This window comes from Lactuca serriola, chromosome 5 (assembly GCF_051521515.1).
Source record: "Lactuca serriola cultivar US96UC23 chromosome 5, Lser_US96UC23_V15, whole genome shotgun sequence".
Lineage (NCBI taxonomy): Eukaryota > Viridiplantae > Streptophyta > Magnoliopsida > Asterales > Asteraceae > Lactuca > Lactuca serriola.
Genome location: NC_136412.1, coordinates 331,101,188 through 331,123,158, shown reverse-complemented (window position 1 = coordinate 331,123,158; position 21,971 = coordinate 331,101,188). Strand labels below are relative to the sequence as shown.

General features: G+C 33.3%; 2 protein-coding genes across 2 annotated transcripts; both read left to right on the top strand.

The window, feature by feature from the left end:
* The first annotated feature begins 9,604 nt into the window (after nucleotides 1–9,604).
* Nucleotides 9,605–10,467, top strand: LOC145055207 (histone H2A-like). The gene is made up of 2 exons (XM_079003510.1): nucleotides 9,605–9,885; nucleotides 10,119–10,467. The coding sequence occupies exons 1-2, from the start codon at nucleotides 9,676–9,678 to the stop codon at nucleotides 10,362–10,364; spliced, it is 456 nt and encodes a 151-aa protein (XP_078859636.1). The 5' UTR covers nucleotides 9,605–9,675; the 3' UTR covers nucleotides 10,365–10,467.
* Nucleotides 10,468–16,548: 6,081 nt separating this feature from the next.
* LOC145055205 (histone H2A-like) lies at nucleotides 16,549–17,374 on the top strand. The gene is made up of 2 exons (XM_079003509.1): nucleotides 16,549–16,821; nucleotides 17,026–17,374. Exons 1-2 carry the CDS (start codon nucleotides 16,612–16,614, stop codon nucleotides 17,269–17,271), a joined length of 456 nt encoding a protein of 151 aa, XP_078859635.1. The 5' UTR covers nucleotides 16,549–16,611; the 3' UTR covers nucleotides 17,272–17,374.
* The last annotated feature ends 4,597 nt before the right edge of the window (nucleotides 17,375–21,971 follow it).

Genomic DNA, 21,971 nt, shown 5'->3' with positions numbered 1-21,971 from the left:
AACGGCTCCCGCCCTTCGACCTAGTGTCAGATCCTTCGGGTTTCTTCCCTGAAACCCCAATAACCTGCCCAGCCTCCGTCTTCCTCTTCCGAATGTGCTCTATATCAATCTCCCTCTCTCTCGCCCTCGCTGTCATGTCCTCCAAATTCGGGCATGTTGAGTAGCTGACACATTTTCAGATGTTAGCTCTCAACATATCATAGTATCGGGTCTTCCTCGTCTCCTCGTCCCCCGCATACTGAGGTACCAGTAAGGCCCTCTCCCTAAACTTGGCGGTAATCTCCGCCACCGACTCAGTCGTCTGTCTCATGTCAAGAAACTCCATGGCCAACTGTTGAATCTCCATAGCTGATGCAAACTCATCCCTAAACTTGGTCACAAAATCTAACCAAATCATAGCCTCAATGGCTGGGGCTCCCAACGAATCACTGACCGCCTCCCACAAGTCCCTAGCTCTGTCTCTCAATCACCCTGCAGCATACCGGACCTTCGAACCCTCGGGGTAGAAGCTCGTCAATTGTGCAGACTCTATGTCTGTAATCCACTTCCTTGCAACAATGGGATCCTTCACCCCGTGGAAGTTCGACCTACTCTCCGCCATCAGTTGCGCAAGGAGTCCCTACCATCCTTCCCTAACTAGCTTGTGAATACTATGACATATACACTTACTAGATTTTAGAAAACTACTTTCTTGTAAAAATCTTTCAATCCCTCGATTTGAGTCCATACACCCCGAGGGTGTGTCCGAATCCCTCAAACTAGGGCTCTGATACCAACTTGTAACGTCCCAAAACCGGGACCCAAAAATTTTTGTTTGAAAATATATTACTTATAACAAAATTCACCGAAAACAACATTACAATTCCTTTTACCACAAAATCATAAGTCATAAGTTTCAAAAACATTCCAACGAAGGGTATAATATCAGAGTACAAATCCCAAGCCTCTCAAATGCGGAAATCATGTACAAATATGTGATACGTTGCTACATCGTCGGCTCTTTCCCCTTAGATGAAGAGGTACCTGAGACCAAAACTAAAAACCGTAAGCACAAAGGTTAATGAGTTCCCCCATCATAACCATACCAAATAATGCATAATCATCGGTATCTTTCAACCGGTAACTATCAGGCATAGTCGGAAGCTGGACTCCCCCTCAATATCTTTCAATCGGTAACTGGGAGCTAACATCCCCTTCAGTATCTTTCAACCGGTAACTAGGAGCTAACCTCCCATTCGGCATCTTTCAACCGGTAACCGGGGACTATTTCACCCTTACTGCTGTTAACACATATTAAGCACAATAATCATATCAAGCACATTTATCATATCAAGCACAGTAAGCATATCACATATCAATCCTAGATAATTATCATGAAGACAATCATTTATTCAACATTATCACTTGTGGGCTGACATTGTGGTCGTAGACCCACCCTTACTAGAAGGAAACTCATATCGAATTCGTGTAGTGTTTGCACTGAACTAGGTGTGGAAATCGACTCTCCCTGACTCCTCAATCCCTACATGACAACTCTTTTAAGTTATCAACTCATACTTACAACCCCCACAAGGGTCAACTCAAATATGGGTCAAAGTCAACCTCCAGTTGACTTGACTCGCCGAATTGGTTCACCAACTCGCCGAGTCCCTGTTCTATCAAAATGATACAACCCCGAGTATAGCAAGGGCTCGACAGGTTCTCCTTCAACCATAATATCGGGACCATCTTCAACCGACTCGCCGACTTTATCCTTGAACCCGTCGATTTCATCTTCATCATATGAATGTGTTCAGTCTATGACTCGCTGAGTCATAAGAACAACTCGTCGAGTCTGTCTTCATGGGTTGGAATCACACAAGCGTTCATCCAATTTACTCAAACTATGACTTTGATACCAGTTTGTAACATCCCAAAATCATGAAAATAATCATTTTTAAAACCATTCCAAAATCCATAAGTTACATCAAAACATAGTTTCTCAAAACCATAAACATGAATCAGAGTATCCCAAAATCATAAGTCATATAAAAACAAAAAACCCAGGGTGATGTGCATAGTCATGCCTTCACCTTGTCATGTCCTCTGAAGTACCTGAAACCATTAAATCAAACTATAAGCCAAAAGTTAGTAAGTTCCCCCAAAATACCACACACAACAAAACATATACACATATTGCATGTTAGGTCCACATCCTCTCGATTGGATTACCCTGGCCCATAGTCTCTCGACTGGATTGCCCCTGACCCACACTATGTCGACATATGCACATGTAAACATATAACCAGCAAGTACATGCAATCATACAACTTTATCAATCTAACATATAACCAACACATACAGGTAATCATACATATCTACCAGCCTAACATATAACCCACATAGCTTTATCATATAAACCAATACAGTGAGGAACACTCACCTAAACAACTCAACAAAAGTTCAACAGCTACCTAAGCAACAACACAGCCGACCCAAGTTCCTTAAACCAAGCGGAGACCAATCCTTAGCCAAATATTCAATTCTACCTAAGTTTGACCAAAATTCAAACTAGTCAAAAAGTATGCGGTCAAAGATAAGGTCAAAATTGACAACAACAACCCTTCATGTCGTGGCCTTCCTTGGCCACGTCGTGGGCACTAAATGCCAAAATAGTCGTTGATTCCCCAGTGGCCACGCTGTGGGGACTGGTATGAACATATTTTCCAGCGATTTCAAGAGCTCTAAAGCTCAAATTTGATCATTTCCAAGGTCTTAATGTATAAAGTTTCTAACTTTATCCATTAGGAAGGTCCAAACCACTAATATGTGGACTTTAAGTCTCAAAGGGACCCAAAATGCATCTTTCTTAACTTAATCTATTAAGTCTAAGTCTCCAACTTTCATATCTGGATCAACATGATGTTTAGATCGATAAAGTTTCCAACTTTATCCATAACAAAGTTGATGGGTTTTGAGCATTCTAACACTTCCTAAGTGTACATGCAACCCTAATAACCTTGAATCTATGTTTTCTCTATATACATGCAAATTTCTTTTCAAGGTTATTTCCTAACTAGCATGACATGGGGATTACATAAAGCATAAAACTAGAAGAAATACATACCTTGTTGTTGCTTGGATTCCTTCAAGACTTTGTGAGCCTAGCACCCCAAATGTTGTGCTTCAAATGCTTCACACAACACTACAACGTTGGAATAACTAGAGAGAATACTTCTACACTTCAAAATCGGCTTTGCCCTCACAAGAATACTCTACTGCCCGATTTTCCTAGCCATGGGGTCCCTTTTATAGTGGTGTCACAATTAGGGTTTCATCATGAAGACTCATAATTGTCATGACTCTTCCATTCTCATGACCCATGGGTTTGTAACTCCCATGCACTATCCATGGAGCTCCAAATAGTTATATCCATAACCCATAAACCATGGATCATTTTATCCACTATAAAAGTTTAGATGATTTTCATAATCAACCCCATATATTTAATTAGTTTCAACTTGATCACCACATTAATACTTAAATTAATATTTTATCAAGACTAATTAAGTAATACTATTATTAATATATTAGAACTTAAAATATATTAATAATCATAAGTGCCTTATTCTCTCATTTTGTCTATCCAAGTATTGCAATGCCATGCAACCCAAATGGACCATGCCGGGTCGGGTCAAGTACATACCAAATAAAGTTATGGACTTAGACACTATATCCAACAAAAGTCACCAACTTTCAAGATCTTAACTTTAATACACCAAAATGACCTAAAGCACCAATATAACTTGCATGGCTACAAGAGAAGGCAAAATATCATAAATTTCCTAGTCCATGAGGTCTAAGAAGCATTCTAAACTGATCAAAAGATATCATAGTCCACTCAACTCCAGGTGTAGCGCCTAGTTCCTGGTACATATTTTTTTTGATTTAAGTATTTTGCATTTTGGCCTGAGACTCGGCGAGTTGAAGGCCCAACTCGTCGAGTCGGAACGGGATGGGATGCGGGACTTAAGTATTGGACTCGTCGAGTCGGCGTATAGACTCGACAAGTAGACTCTGACTAGACAAAACCCTAATTTAAGAGATTGAACCCTATTTAATCATCTAATTCCACCCCCATTCGTCCCTATTGCTTCCAGAAACCCTTCATAGTGAACCCTAACTGTGTGTGGAGAGATTTAAGAGATTTGAGTGATCTAGGCGTTTTGTGGTGTCAAGGAAGAAGGGAAAAGCTTAGAAGATCGAAGGAGGACCAGAGGAGTTCGAGTTGGTGCTTCCTTTGTAGCTTCCGGAAGGTATAAAGTCTATACCTTGCTTGTTCATTTGTTAGATCCCTTTTTGGGGAGTTTTAGGGCTTTTATAAGCCATATGTGGAAACCAACCATGATTTCAAGCATGGTTGGGGGTCAAACTTTGGATCTAGGGCCTTTGAGGGGTCACAAGGCAGGAAGGGGTTGCTTTTGCACCCATGGAAGGCTCCATGCAACCTAAGATCTTCTTTGGAACCTTTTTGGAGCTCAAAGTCTCATGCATGCACGTAAAGTTTGTAAGTTTACATGCTATATCGATTGTAGGAGCCTAGATCTATCTTTTGGACAAGTGTTGTGCATCAGAAATCGAGAAATGAGACTTGGACAACCTCGACTCGGCGAGTTGTTCTTTGGACTCGGCGAGTCCAAGGTTTGACTCCTATTTTCTGTTTGGGTTCGAAGGAACCCAGTTGAGTGTTACAAGGGTGTTAGAGGGTCCAAAGGAGTGACCCAACATATTGGACTTAGCCTTAGATATGGAGTTCATGGGACTCGACGAGTGCTAGAACAGACTCGGCGAGTCCAAGACAATCTCCTAATAGTTGAAGATAAACTCGACGAGTCAAGGACAGGACTTGTTTATCAGATGAAGGAGAACTCCACGAGTTGTTCATACAACTCGGTGAGTCGGATGAAGGTTCATTCGATGTTCATATAGAAGGGGAACTCGTCGAGTCGTTGCTAAACTCGATGAGTAGAGTCGTGGACAAGGACGGGTAAAGGGTTAGGGACTCGACGAGTTGACGACCCAACTTGGCGATTCGGGTCAACTGGAAGTTGACTTTGACTTGGACTTGGTTAGGGGTAAAATAGTCATTTTACCCTATGAGTAGATATCAGATTCTGACTAAGTGTTTTGTGGGGATAATAGTCGGAGGATTTCCGGAGCAGCAACAGGCAGAGGTTTCCCGCACATATTATCAACAACTAATCGTATGAGGTGAGTTACCTTCCAGTAGCGGTGGGTCTACGGCCATAATGCCGACCTATCAGTAGGAGTTGTATGTTAGATGATTGTCTTTGTGATATCATATAGGTTTGCCACTACCTGATATGTTATATGTTGGCATGATATGTTACATGTGATAGTAGTAGAGTTCGGTTGTTAGGACCGAAGGGTAGGTCAGACACCCCCGAATCCCAACTATGTCTGGCAGTATGTGATGTTATGTTTATATGTTGGCATGATATGTTATATGTGATAGTGGTAGTAGGAGGGGAATAGTCCCCAAGTTCGATTGTTAGGACCGAAGGGTAGTTCGGACACCCCATATATGTCTGATAGTATGTTTATGTTATGATATGTGTGATAGTAGTAGTAAGGGGTGGAATAGTCCCCGAGGGTCGGTTGTTAGGACCGGGGGGTAGGTCAGCATCCCAGAATGGCTTGACACGGGTAGGTCAGCACCCCATAATGGCTTGACACGGGTAGATCGGCACCCTAGAATCGTCGTACCGGGTAGGTCGGACACCCCATAATTGTCCAACAGTATGTATGCTATGTGATCGTATGGTATGTGGTACGATGGGGGAACTCACTGAGTTTCGTACTTATAATTTACAGTTTTGGTTTCAGGTACCTCTTCAGCGAAGGGGAAGGAGTTGGCGCTAGGGGTGTTCGTTTGGATGGATCGGTGTTATCCGATCCAATCAAGTAATCCAAATTGATTTCGGTTTTCGAAACATGAATACGAAGTGTCCAAATTAAATTCAAATCCGATCCGATTACAATTCGGTTGGATCGGTTTTTATAATTTGGTTTTCAAAAACCAAAAATATTTTAAAACGACATATAATTATAATATTACCCAACTTTACACAAGAAGCAAAAACAAATAATTTAGTTATGATTTGAAATTTATAAACAACTAATAAGAATATATATTATAGTTACATATTTTATAGATACAAAATTTTCAAGAGAAAATGCATATTAATGTTTTTTTATCGGGTGAAATGTTTTGAACCTATTTCAAAAAACAAATTACAAAATTAATAAATAATTATATATATATATATATATATATATATATATATATTACAAATAGATGAATAATAAATATTTATTTGGTTTTTTGGACTATTCGGTTATTATTTTATTAACCAAAACCAATCTGAAATCCAAAATAATAATTCGGTTTTGTTGAAAACCAATCCAAAACTCCGAATAACCGAACCAAATAGTTCAACCAAACTGTCCAATTGGATAATTCGGTTTTATCCGAATAGTGAACAGCCATAGCTGGCGCGGTAGCAGCACATCATACACACATTGATTTTCCGCACTTGAGATATTCTGGGATTGTACTTTGACATGTTGCTATTATATGATTTGGGTTTTCAGACATTATACATTGATTTACAAAATGATCATATATTGTTACGTAGTTTTCTTATGAATGTCTTTATAATCAGTTAATTAAAATGAAATTTTTGGACTCGAAATTTGGGATGTTACACCAGGATTACCCATAAAATGGATCAAAAGTGCCCAAAACCCCCGAATAACAAGATCTAAAGAACAAGATAGCAAAATTGGAACTTCACACTTACAATATTCCATAAATATATTGCATTTGATGGATCCAGACTTGAAACAACTTTCCTTGAAACCAAAAGAACCTTCTCGATCTCCAAACTTCATCAAAATATAATAAAAAGCATCCAAAAGAGGAGAGAGAAGAGGGAAAAAGCTCAAATTTTGAAGGTGGAGGCTAGGGTTTCTCCAAAGGGGTCCTATAGGTGGTGGAGGCTGCTAAAATGCCCAAACTGTAACATTCGAATTTCGTATGTTTTCCATTTAACCCCTTTAATGCAAAATCCATGTCTTTTTGGTCCTTAACTAGTACACAGGGCGTACTCTATGAGTACACTTAGCGTACTAGCTCAATTATGGAACACGGATCCACCCACATACGTGTGGAGTGCGTAATGCAGGGACACATTTAAATTTTAGGTTTTGAGCCCTATTTAAGCAACTTATAACACCCTTGGACCCTCTATTGATCAACATCCACTCCTCTATACCCTAAGATCGAAACCCTAACCTCCCATAGTGTGTTTTTGAGTTTTGGAAGTACTTTTGGGGTTGTTTTATGTGCATTAAAGAAGGTGGTGCTTAGTGACCAAGCTTTGGTTGGACTTGAGATTGTAGATCCAGAATCTTCAAGTTTGCTAGCTCCATAAGGTATAAAGTGTTTATCTTGGAACCTCTTTGTGTTAGATTAAGATTAGCGCTTGTTTTTAGCTTATTATGGTCTTTTAGGTTTTCTTTGGGAGTTTAAGTCCCTCTATGAGCTAGGATGTTAGATCTTAACCCCTATGACGTTCCTTGTGTAAAAAGGTGTCATCTTGATGAATCATACTGGTCCATGCATGAGTTAGAGCCCTATTATGGGCCTTAATGGACAAAATTGGATTTTAGGGTCCCATTAAAGACTCGCAAGATGAAAAAGTTGCCAATTTTATGCATTGATAATGCCTTGGAATGAAGTAGATTTGAGGTTTTGACGTTAAGAGCTTAAGTGGTTAAGACAAAGTTAGCTAAAAGGGACTCTGGTCGGTACGCGGGGCATAATCGCTGGTACATCGCGCGTACTGGGCCAGCCACTTGCTTTCGAGTCAACACTATTACGCCGCGCGCACGAGGAGTACGTCTACCTTTATCATATGTTTACAAAATCAATAAAATTTAATTGAATCTTAATTTTGTCAACTAAATGCATGACATAATTTCATTTTCCAAAATATAATAAAACAAAGTAATTGCATTTAAAACTAAAATATGAAAAAGGGTAAATTACACCATTCGTCCCTCGTGCATATGCCAAAACGCACGTTTAGTCCCTATTTTCAAAAATTAAATCGGATCGTCCCTGGGTTTGTTTTTCCTTTCACGCTTAGTCCCTCTGGACATAAAAAGACTGTTTTGCCCTAACAACTTATTTTTTATTTCTCTTTTATTTATTTATTATTTTTAGATTAAAAACAAAAGAAAAAATATATCTTCACCCTCCCCCTTTTCTTTCCCCTGTCTCCTTTTATCTCCTTTCTCCGGTAAGACCAAGAAACTACGTTTTTCCGACGAGACTAAAAAATCACGTTTTTCCGGCGACACCAAGAAATCACGTTTTTCCGACAAGAGGGTTGCAAGCTACAAGAATCATCGCTATTATTTGCTTCTTGTTTTTAAACCAGTATCGACGGTGACAACACCGCATCCCTTACCCCCATACTTCAAAGATCGCTACCAATTCCTTGAAATGTTGCCACCAATCAACATCGATTTAAGGAAAAAGGAAAAGAACACACCTGCAACACCAAAATCTTGAAAGGCAAGATAATGAAATCGATTTGAAGAAATTAACAGATGGGGTGTGGATTGTACACCGATGGAAAAAAGATCTACTACCCTATCTTCCAAAAAACCCAGAGGCGGCTACACTTTGACGGATATGCACTCCGAAAACCACCCAAAACCCTAGCTGTCGTATGCAGTCCTCTCCATTTTCTCACCAACGCTCCTCCTCATTCTTTTTTTCTCTTCCGATCATTGTTAACCCACTGTTGATCTACACTTTGACAACCACCTAAAACCATCGACGAGTTATAGGTCTTCTCTTTCCCTCTCATTGATTTTGTGTGTTTGTATGTTTTTTGTTTTTAATTTTATCGGTCAGTAACACAGTGAAAAGGGTGGGGAAGGTTCGTCGGAGGGTGGCTGGTGACTGTATATGTGTTTGTGTTTGTATATTTTTCTCCAATCGGTAACAATGAAAGGTGGATGGGTGGGGAAAGTGAAGGGGATGGGGGCATTTATTATTATTTTTTTAATTTAAAATGATAATATAGATAATAAATTGATTATAAAATAAAAACACAAGGGTATAATGGTCATTTAAATTTTGGCAAGGACTAAGTTCGAAACAAAATTGTCTTTCAGGGATGAAACGTGCAATGTTAAATCAAACCAGGAACGGTCTGAGTTAAATTTTGAAAATAAAGACTAGACATATTTTCTGGTATATATGCAAGGGATGATTGATGTAATTTACACCTATGAAAAACTCTATAGTTGAAACCGGAAAGTCTCGCGGGAAATCCATAATATTCCTTAAAATTTTAAACAAAATTTGAAAATCACAAAACCAAATAATCGGACTCATCTCCCGCGGATAGCGTTTTAGCAAATCTAGTCCGTTGAAACAACACTCCATCCAACGGTTAATACAAAGCTACGATCGATCCCAAATTCCCCGCCACCCACCTTTCTCTCTACATAACCAAACCATGTTTGCTCTTGTTCTTCATCGATTATCGAAGAATTCATTCACTACTGCACAATCTATTCGTCGACATACAGAAAATGGACGGAGATGGAAAAGTTAAGAAGGGCGCCGGAGGAAGAAAGGCAGACGGTTCAAGGAAGAAGGCGGTTTCCCGTTCTGTGAAGGCCGGACTTCAGTTTCCGGTTGGTAGGATTGGGCGTTTTCTGAAGTTAGGACGTTATGCTCGTCGTGTTGGAAGCGGTGCTCCGATTTACCTCGCCGCTGTTCTTGAATACCTTGCTGCCGAAGTAAGTTTTCTCTTCCAATCTTCTTTCGTACCGATATAAGTTGAATACGGATCTGATTATCAGCTATTCAAGTTGTAGTTTAATTTAGGGATTTCTTAAATCGATGCCATGGCGGATTAAGAAGTTTTTTTTTTTTTTTTTTTTTTTTTTTTTTTTTTTTTTTTTCTGGTTTGATCTGGATTTTGATAATTCATGGTACATCTTCTAATCTGCTTGATTTTTGTTGACTGTAGTTGTTGGAGTTGGCTGGAAATGCTGCCAGGGATAACAAGAAGACACGAATCATTCCAAGGCATCTTCTTTTGGCCATTAGAAACGATGACGAGCTTGGGAAATTATTGGGTGGAGTTACGATTGCTCATGGCGGTGTTCTTCCAAATATCAATCCTGTTCTATTACCAAAGAAGACTGCTGCCAAGGAGCCTAAATCCCCATCTAAGGCTACCAAATCTCCTAAGAAAGATAAGAAGGCTGAGTAGATTACTTTGTTAGAATTGTAGTTTTTGTGTTAGAATCATATAATTAGTTTGTATGTTGATGTTGATCAAGATTTAAGTAATGAAACCACTTGTTTTATTATAATGTCGCGATATAGATTTTCTTATTGAATGAGTTAACCCCATACTTATTATGTTTTTTTTCAAACAAATTACATAGAAATCAAAACCTCAATCAGAATTGGCATTGGTTTTGTTGGATCATGTTGCGCAAATTGGTCCTATTTGGGTATTTTTTTGTTGGTGCTTGAGAGTAATATGATCATTTTTGGAATTAAAAAGTTTTATGGTTTATTAGAAGGATTGTGTATAACACTTTTTTGATATAGTATTTTGACTTTATGATTGGATATACCGAATTCCACCTTATGAGGACATTGAGTATTCAATTTATAGGAGTATGAACTCTTTTGAGATATCGATAAATAACATATCATTTATTATCAATAAATGATCATCAACGAGTTTGAATAATCATTATTTTCATGGCGGTTTTAACGGGTTATTAATAATTTGATTTTTAATACTAATTATTTCTATCATTGTAATAAACTCATTTTATACAATTATGCATTTTGCATCTCCAAACTTCTTAAGAGAAACGAAAAGATGGTGGATATCTACCTATGACAGTAGAAAATTGGTAGTTGAATAGGGAATGCCTTCTTCCTTTGGGGTGAAAAGAGAACACCATGAATCGTTATCCTTACCATGAATTGATGATCTCCTGGAGTGAAGGTTTAAACATTCTTTTATTAGAGGTCTTAGATGTAAGAAACTCCATTGAGTTATGATGTTTGTAAGGACCAATGCACGTAATGCATCTAAGCAATATATTAAGTTGAATCATGTAATGGAATTTTGGATAGTTCAAGTTGAAGTATCGTGGCTTTGCGCTTGCTTGATGATTATGAGGACGAAATCATCGTAAATAGGTGGATCGTTGTAACATACTGTATTATTTTAGGTGCCGGAAATGTTGGGTTATTTGGTAAAAAAATATTATTTTATAATAAAATAAATGATAAAATAAAATATAAATAAATTAATTAAATAATTGAAATGCAAGAAAATTATCAAGTGACAGCATCCGCATCTCAATCTTGCAATTCCATTTGGAATGCCACCTAAGCCCAAAATGAGTCCACATATGATATCTTTCGCAGGTTGCAAGCCTTGCAAATAACTTACACCTCAGTTCCTAAGTTTAACAAAAGAAAAGAACATAAGAGAAAAGTATAGAAAATAAAGGAAAACAAAATTTCTTTTGTGTTTCCGAGTTGGAGAGAAGTGGAAGAAAAATGAATTAGTTTGTTCCTTCTTTCCAAATCCTCCCAAATCGGAAGGAAGGTTACGAGGGGAAAATGATCCTCTCATTTCCCTCCATTTTCTTTCCTTTCTTTCGTTAAGTTGAACTCGGGAACAGGGTGTTAGTGATATATTATATATTATAATAATAAGGTTTTAATTAGTATTGTATTGAATTAACAATTCTTTTACAATTGTTCTTATTTTTGTTATATATATATATATATATATATATATATATATATATATATATATATATATATATATGTATATATATATATATATATATATATATATATATATATATATATATATATATATACTTAAGTTATTTTGTTTTCACTATCTATTATGTGCATGTATGATTGATTGTGGACCAATCATTTTAATTATTTTAAGAAAGTAATTAATGCATATTACATGTTGAAGATATAATGGATATTAATTACATTTTCAGCATTTAATATGCATTAATTATTTTCTTAAAATAACTAAAATGATTGGTTCAGAATTAATCATACATGCACACAATAGATAGTGAAAACATTTGAACCTAAGTCTCTCTCTCTCTCTCTCTCTCTCTCTCTCTCTATATATATATATATATATATATATATATATATATATATATATATATATATATATGGGTAAAATCAAATAAGAACACCTAAAAGGTTGAGAACGCGAAAACAAATTTGAACCATTAAACTAAATCTAAGGCTATTATTGAATGGTTCATTTATGTAAATTCTTAAAATTACAAAAATTAAAATGCAACTTTAAAATTGTCAAAAGGGTAAAATGGTAATTGATTGTTAACCTATGTTTAGCAACTCCTACAATCTCTCTCTCTCTCTCTCTCTCTCTCTCTTATCTCTCCCTCTATACCCCTGCTTCTGCATTTTTCACAACCCTGCGACATCCTCTCATTTCCAGCCGCCGCTATGTGTATAGTTATGATCTCCCAAGAGCTCTTAAAAATCGAGAGATAAATATGATATTTTCTACTATTCTTCATACATGTCAAGGAGAAAGATGATGAACATCTCATTCGATCACAGGGCTAGGATGTTTGCTTCTCCTAAAATTGATCTGGAAAGGACCGAGGAACAACGATTTTTGTATCGTGAAGGTGGGTGTAAGAACCGAAGAAAAGAGGATTTTTGTCGAAAAAATTCTGAAGAACAGAGGCAAAGAAAGAAACGCGATCCTATTTTTCGATTTTTTTTCCGGATTTGTGATCGAAGTGTTGGATCTTTTGTGAAATATGAAGATCTTGTAAGACCATATTTTTCTTTTGTTTATCCCTTTTTGTGTTGTTATTTCATTGGTCCATATTATAATAACATACAAAGAACGTACAAATATTTATTTTGTTATTTCCAGTTCCATTGAATTGGTTGCAGGTTATATTAGAGGAACAATGATTTTTGTATCCCGAAGGCCGAAGGTGGGTAAAAGAACCGAAGAACATAGGGTTTTTGTCGAAAAATTTCTGAAGAACAAAGGTAAAGAAAGAAACACAATCCTATTTTTTGAATTTTTTGATAATAATTTATTGAAGTCTTAGTTTAATTCATTTATGAATATAATGGTATAATTGCCATCTTTCCCTTACCTTATCTGTGTGAATGACCTAATTAGTAAAAAATGATTATATAAGTCTGACTGAGTTATGTTGGAATCGATTGCATAGTAAAAGAAGTTTCAATCATAATTTCTATATTACTTATAGTATATTGGATTTGTGTTGTTTTTTACCCATTTTTTGTTTACATGCTTGACGTTTTGTTTTGTAGACACGTTCGATGTTAAGAAGCAATTGAATGGATGAGGAGAACAGATAAGCATCATTTTGATCTATATGTTATAAATTGTGTTTATTCATTTAGAATTATAATGTATTGGTTTTTATCTATGTTTTGTGATAATAAATGTAATTGGTTTATATTTATAAATTGTTGTGTATCCATGTATGATTATCATTGTGTTATAGGTTTTTTTTATCTCTACATTGTATTTCATTTTTTCATGATTACAAATGTATTGGGTTATTTATCATTAGAGTGTTCTATGAATTCATGATTATACAAAAAATTAATATTATTTATGAATATAATTTTATAAATATATCAATTCATTCTTGGCATATTCATTCATGAATATAAATTGTTGATTTTTATGTCAGTAGTATATTCATGTATGATTGATAGATTGTATTTTATTCATTTTTTAATGCAATCGTATAACATCATTTTATTCATTATGAAAACGTATTAATTACAACTTTTACCAGCATATAGCAGTCAGTTTTCAATTCATGAAGTGGGTGCTAAAAGCCTACAAGTCATGATTATTGTCATTGTTGGAAAAAAATGATATATCTTACTCATTCTCTGGTTTACGTATGGTAGCCGATCCAATATTGTATTTATTCCATTTATGTAGCCATAGAGAAAGAATTTTTGTTTAATTAAACTAAATTTGTTATTGCGTCAGGATTCAAATAACTTCTGTTTGTAGTAAGCTAATGAAGGAAAATGACATGAATTTACAAAGATAAATGACTAAGACAAGTGACTATTATATGAATCAAAGAGAGAAAAAAAAAAAAACCTGAAGGTTCATGACAGAAAGAAAAAAATGAAACTTCAAACCCATCTTTATTATTCAAGTTTATCTTTACAATAAAGTTTGTTAATCATGTAAGATTTTAATCTTCGATTTGGGACATAAATAGAGAAAAAGAAAGGAAAAAATATATAATAAATTCTTTTAAATGTTCTTCTAAAACTTTCTGCTAAGAAAGCATATCTTCCTAATTTTGCCCTTTGTATTTGAAATATAAGCATATCCACAAGTGAGTTTAATTGTTTTTTCAGAAGTGATAAATGGAAGCAATAGCAATGTATTTTATATATTGTCCTTATTATACCATTGTACTTATGTATTATATTTTCTTAAATTATTTTTTCTCATTTAGGGTTACATATTATAATCGTTGATAATGTATGCAAGTATATGTTGCTACTAGAAATTGATTATCGGGATAAATAAGATCAAATAATCATAAAACCTGGAGAATTCATAAAAATGTGTTTGTATTTACAGTTTTCATTGATTTTTTTAACATTTACCCATGTTTTATTGCATTGTGTATATCCATTTTCCAATAAACAACAAAATACTTTTTTTTTATCTGTATAGGCAATGCACTTAATTTTTTATTTAATTTAAACCATCGTGTTGTTATTTTCTTGGATCGACATATTATGTAACTATGGTATTAGTAATATTTGTCCCTTAAACGAAAACACAAATGAAGTTTTATAATTTGTTTATGGGAAAAGGATGATGCAAAAAAACAATTTTAAGCTTGAGTTTTAATTTGACTATGAAAAAAGAAATTATGACTTTTGTTAGCCGCCAACTTTCTACTTTGTTTATAATTTTTATGTCATTTACTGAATTATGAAATTTGACTCATTAATGTATGTGATTAATTGTTCTAAATTATTATTTTTCCAGGTGAAATTAATGTATGTGATTAAATGTCTATCAAAAATTTATCAGTCCTGGCTTATGCGTGTGAAATTACTTCTACTTTATGTTCACGGTAAATTTTAATATTTTGGTGTTAGTGCATCCAAAGACGATGAAGTCGTTAGAGCCACATATATAACATAAACATCTCGAGAATACATTTATCAATATTGTTTATTAACACCTGCTTATTTGTTAAATGACGATTTTTTTTTATTATAATGGTTATGATTACATTCGAAAAGTCATTGTACATTTGTGGGGTTTTTAAGTTACATAAAGAAATTTATGTAAACTTTAATATCTAAAGAATATATTAACAATCCCTTCTTGAGGATTGGGATTCAACGGACATATGTGAAATTATAAGTAATTTAGTAGTAGATTAGATTTATCCTACCGAAAAAATAAATATAAAGAGTTTTATGTAAGTTTAATATCAAGTAGAAAATATTATCTAGAATAAGATGATCAAAAACCGAACAAAATCCTTACAACACACTGTTAATAAAAATCACATATAAAAAACCCAATGCAAAACAATATTATATAATTTTTTGAGTATCATTTCTCTTTTCTAATAAAATAATAAATCTAAGCCATTTGTACACTTTTAAAAGCCCCTGAAGATTATTTTCCCGCCTAATTGATTTGCTACTAAAATTTCTTTTTTACCATTTTATATTTTAAAAAATTAGCAAATTACATAATTCGTCCATTTCGAATTCCATCAAATTTACATAATTACCCTTCTGTTACTTGAATTTCGGTAGAATCTCTTTAATTTAGGGATAATTCAATATATTAGAGATATATGAATGCCATTATGATTTATTTTATCCCAAAAAAATTAGATCAAATTATTTGAATTCCATTTACTAACAATTAAATAATTAAATAACAATGATACAAGATTACAAGATCAAACTTTGTTAAAAAATATAATATTTGCAAATCTATGATTAATAATTACTATATTTATATTATATATGTTATTTTAATTTGTAACCCGTGGTTTCTACGGGTTGTAACCTAGTATAATAAAAATATAAAACAAAGTAGTTGCATTTAAAGTAAAACATGAAAAACTCTATAGTTGAAAGTCTCGCGGGAGATCCATACTATTCCTTAAAATTTTAAACAAAATTTGAAAATCACAAAACCAAATAATCGGACTCATCTCCCGCGGATAGCGTTTTAGCAAATCCAGTCCGTTGAAACAACACTCCATCCAACGGTTAATACAAAGCTACGATCGATCCCAAATTCCCCGCCACCCACCTTTCTCTCTACATAACCAAACCATGTCTGCTCATGTTCTTCATCGATTATCGAAGAATTCATTCACTACTGCAATCTATTCGTCGACATACAGAAAATGGACGGAGATGGAAAAGTTAAGAAGGGCGCCGGAGGAAGAAAGGCAGACGGCCCAAGGAAGAAGGCGGTTTCCCGTTCTGTGAAGGCCGGACTTCAGTTTCCGGTTGGTAGGATTGGGCGTTTTCTGAAGTTAGGACGTTATGCTCGGCGTGTTGGAAGCGGTGCTCCGATTTACCTCGCCGCTGTTCTTGAATACCTTGCTGCCGAAGTAAGTTTTCTCTTACAATCTCCTTTCGTATCGATAGAAGTTGAATACGGATCTGATTATCAGCTATTCAAGTTGTAGTTTATTTTAAGGATTTCTTAAATCGATGCCATGGCGGATTATGAAGTTTTTTTGTTTTCTGGTTTGATCTGGATTTTGATAATTCATGGAACATCTTCTAATCTACTTGAATTCTGTTGTTTGTAGTTGTTGGAATTAGCTGGAAATGCTGCGAGGGATAACAAGAAGACAAGGATCATTCCAAGGCATCTTCTTTTGGCCATTAGAAACGATGACGAGCTTGGGAAATTATTGGGTGGAGTTACGATTGCTCATGGCGGTGTTCTTCCAAATATTAATCCTGTTCTATTACCAAAGAAGACTGCTGCCAAGGAGCCTAAATCTCCATCTAAGGCTACCAAATCTCCTAAGAAAGATAAGAAGGCTGAGTAGATTACTTTGTTAGAATTGTAGTTTTTGTGTTAGAAGCATATAATTAGTTTGTATGTTGATGTTGATCAAGATTTAAGTAATGAAATCACTTGTTTCATTATAATGTTGCGATATGGATTTTCTTATTGAATAAGTTAGCTTCATAATTACTATGTTTTTTTAAAAAACAAATTACATAGAAATCAAAACCTCAATCAATTACTTGACTGGTCAATTTTAAAAGGTACATAATGCCAATCGTACATGCATCACATTGGTTTTGAAGGATCATGTTGAGCAAATTGAACCTATTTGGGTATTTCTTTTTCGGGTATCATTTTTGGGATTACAAATGTTTTATGAGTTATTAGAAGGATCGAGTCATTCGAGTGTAACATTTTCTTTCGACTTTATGATTGTGTATAATGAACCTCAGGTTATGAGGATAGTCTTCAAAGACAATTTAATATCAAAAGACACTAATATGAAATCACGTACTAGACAATTTATAAAAGTTTGAATTCTTTTGAGATATCAATAAGTAACATATCATTTGTTATCAGTATAATAATCATCAATGAGTTTGAATACTCATTATTTCCATGATGGTTTTAAATGTTACAATAGCTTATTATTAATACATTTGAATATTTAGGGGGTGTTTGAGATTATTTTTTGACTTTTAAAAACTCATGTTTTTCTTCATTATAAAAAGCTATTTTGAAAATAACTTTTGTATTTTCCAAATATCTTTTCGTATTTTTTTGACTTTTTGAAAAAATAAAAACCAAAAAGTTATTTCAAAACTAATCACAAACACCCTTTTATTATCAACTAGGCGAATGACCGTACGTTGCGCAGAAACATCTATATAGCTGAAATCTTTACAAATATATATAATTTTTTAAATATAACAATAATGTTGTTTTTAAATTTGATATAATAATTTATATACTAAGTTGATATAATATATTGATTATTTTGAATTATATGATAATATATACATCTATTAAAACTGTATAATCTCAATCTTTTGAATGACTTCTACCCGTGGGTTGCTCATTAATAAAATTAAATATGATATGCAGTTTAATGTTATTTATAATTGTTGTTATTATTAATTAATTTTTTTAATTTATTTGTTTAACGTTTTAATTTTTATCATTTTAATTATTTAAAACATCAAACAATTTTTTTAAAGGTAACAATATAATCATTTATATAGAGTTTTTTTTAACTATTGTTATTGAAAGTTATTTTAAGCTACTTATTTCAAACTTTTAACGATTATAAAAATATATTTAAGAAATATTTTAGTTAAATTGATATTACAATTTAGTTTTTACATATAGCACTACAATTTATCACTTTTAACTATTCACAAAATATTCGTTGGGTTATTTAAGTGGAACTATAATTTATATTGAAGTTGACCCTATAATGTTATACTGTATTTAAATTAAAAATTTAAGTATTTTGTCCAAATTGTTCAAAAGTTGTAGCTTTAAATTTATAATTGTTTACATACAACAACATATTAAATCTAATAAATTAAGTATAATATATTAAAAGTTAAAGACAACTTTATAATTAGAAGTAAATATATTATTTTAATATTGAAATTTAGTTTAATTATTATTACACTTTAGGTTTGATACTTATATAACCTTATTAACCAACTAATAATTATTATTAGAAAGACACTACAATTTATCACATTTAACTATTTATAAAATATTCTTTAGATTGTTTAAGTTGAACTAAAATTTATATTTAAGTTGATCATGTAAGGTTATATTTAAATTAACAATCTAAGGATTTTATACAAATTGTTCAAAAGTTGTAGCTTTAAAATGATAATGGTTTACATACAACAACATATTAGACCTAATAAATTAAGTATAACATGTTAAAAGTTAAAAACATAAGTTTATAAGTAGAAGAAAATATATTCTTTTAATATTGAAATTTAGTTTATATATATATTTATACTTTAGGTTCTATATTTATTTAACCTTATTAACTAACTTATAATCATTATTAAAAAGAAATTGAAAAGTCATGAGAGTTTCAAATTAATGTGGTAAAAGGAAAAATGAATGGGAGTTTCAAATGAATGTGGTGAAAGGAAAAATGCTTCCTTTATAAGTATACTAGGCGAATGTCCGCGCGTTGCGCAGTGGGATAATTATGTAGTTTAATATGGTTATATATCGTTTAATGTATTGTGAATAAGCCATACATAAAACTTGTATGCGATTAAATAGCATGTATATTTTTTGATTTACAGATTTTTTATCATAATAAATAATTAAAATTTTTTACTATTAGTTTAAAAGTTTAAATGTAATTTTTATGTACACATTAGTATCTAATGTAATTAGTTGATGATTGATTGGATATGGATTCTCATTTGTGGTCCTCTATTTATGTTAAACCTCATAAAAATACATGTTTAACGACTTTTGTTAATTTTACTATTGAATAGAAAATGGTGTCGTATTTTAAGTAAATATAAAAATTTTCATTCTCGATCTATTTTAAGATAGTGACATATTTTAAGTTAATATAAAAAATCATATTTTAGAACTAATGAAAAGAAAAAACGGAGCCAAAATTTTTAACTATAATAAATTTGATTCCAATTAAAAAGTGCTCAATCGAAGATAATATCATTCAATAAACATCATAAGATATTACGTTATATTCAAATTACAACATCATTTTTGTAAGAGTCATTCAAAATATATGAGACTATAGTGCCTAATACAACAATGTAATAACCAAATGACCCTAACTGATTTTAAATGAAATATAATTATAATATATTATCCATGCAACTAAATTTATACACAACATGTGAGATTCGTCTACTATATGGTATTCTTCTAATATATTATATTATAGTATAAACATTATATTTGGAAAACTACTTTGAGTTATATTGTAGTTTATAACATTAAATTTGTGATGGGTTGTATTTGACACACATTTGTGTATTTATATCTATATTATATATTTAAAACAAATCTTATATAAACATCCAACCTTAAATATTCATCTTCAAGTTTTCTTTCTTCGCCATGTAAAAAAACTTTTGTTATAAAGCCAAAAATGGAATAAAAGACACTTAATTGTATGATCATGATATATTGTATTTTGATTAGGGCTTGTACAAAACATGTATGAGCATATATTATTAATTTATCTCTTGTTTTGTGTGATTCGAATAAGATAGCTTCAAATCCAACGTATCAAACGGATTACTCATTTACTAAAGTCTAAAACCCAAAAACTCAAACATGTTCTAATACCATACAAATGCATGAGGTTTTAGCAAATTATTATCTCATATGAATTACCATTGATTATGTGTGATTAATTATTAAGAAGGTGAAAAGGTTTGAAGGTTTCAAATGCATGAGGTTTTAGCAAATTATTATGGGGGGTTTCAAATGCATGAGGTTTTAGCAAATTATTATGGGGGGTTTCAAATGCATGACAATCAAGGGAAAATACAAGCTTTATAAGTATGTAAGATAATGAAATGATGAGTTTTAATACTAATTATTTCCATCATTATGGACATATCGAAAATAAACTCATATTATATAAATGTCCAATCTGCACCTCCAAACTTGTATAAAATCAAGATTTTAGTTTCATTAGTGATCTTGTAATTGCTATTATACGAAAAAGACTTTGTAACACTAAAATCACCTACAATCTTTCCTCATTTTATTGAAACCTTGATTCTACACGGATAATAATTGAACAAACCAAACTTATGCATAATTGAAAATGTCGAATCAGTTGAATTTTCATATTAGTATGCTATACATTCCAAATATTCAAGAATTCGGGTGTTAAAAGAATGGAACCCTTCAACCCATTTGCATACATGAATATAATATACAAATAAGTTTGAATAAATAATCTAGTAGAAAATCGTGACACCATTATCAAGCAGGTGTTTGAATCCATTATTAATTGTATAAAAGCCAAGTCCCAACTTTTTGAAACACGACTACACTTCACGAGCACGATAGTTGTGGAACCCAATGCAACACTTGTGATCGTAAAACCAGGCGGTGAAGTCAATACTTGGTGGTGTATGGTACGTATGCGGTGTTATGGCACACGTAACACTTCTAATACATAGTACTCACAGTGACTTGATGTATACATCTAGCTTCCTGTGAATCAAGCTTTATGTGACAAACGAAAATTTGGTGGATATTTACCCACGAGATTAGAAAACCCTAAAATAAGTAAAGTTATGTCTATAGAAAGTATGATGTAAGTGTTTTAGAATAATTGTAGTTAGACAGGGAATGCCCTCGACTTTTTTAGTGAAAAGAGAACAACATGAATAAGTATCCTTACCATATGGTAGTTATATGTGGAATGACCTCTTGAAGCGGAGGTTTAAAGTTTACACGTTCTTTTGTTACAAGTATTGGATGTAAGGTAGGAGTTGTGTTGAGCTATGATGTAATGCCCTGTCCCGCATCGTTAACCATTTGGGTGTGGTGATGTAATGTAGATGATTCGGGCGTTCAGATTTGTTTTTGGAACCAAGGGGCGTTTTGGTAAAATGGCACTGAGCTTTTATGGTAATTGGGTTTTGTTCGGGGAATTTTATGGCAAGTATTAAAGTGTAGAGCTTCTCGTTGCCTTTTCATGGATATAAGGATTGTCGAAATCGGATTTATAACAAA

What these genes read in the sequence shown, in the direction of transcription:
- LOC145055205 (XM_079003509.1), top strand. Translation starts at nt 16,612, where the DNA reads ATGGACGGAGATGGAAAAGTTAAGAAGGGCGCCGGAGGAAGAAAGGCA. An exon ending in TTGAATACCTTGCTGCCGAA is followed by an intron (nt 16,822 to 17,025) that starts GTAAGTTTTCTC and finishes TGTTGTTTGTAG; the next exon opens with TTGTTGGAATTAGCTGGAAA.
- LOC145055207 (XM_079003510.1), top strand. Translation starts at nt 9,676, where the DNA reads ATGGACGGAGATGGAAAAGTTAAGAAGGGCGCCGGAGGAAGAAAGGCA. An exon ending in TTGAATACCTTGCTGCCGAA is followed by an intron (nt 9,886 to 10,118) that starts GTAAGTTTTCTC and finishes TGTTGACTGTAG; the next exon opens with TTGTTGGAGTTGGCTGGAAA.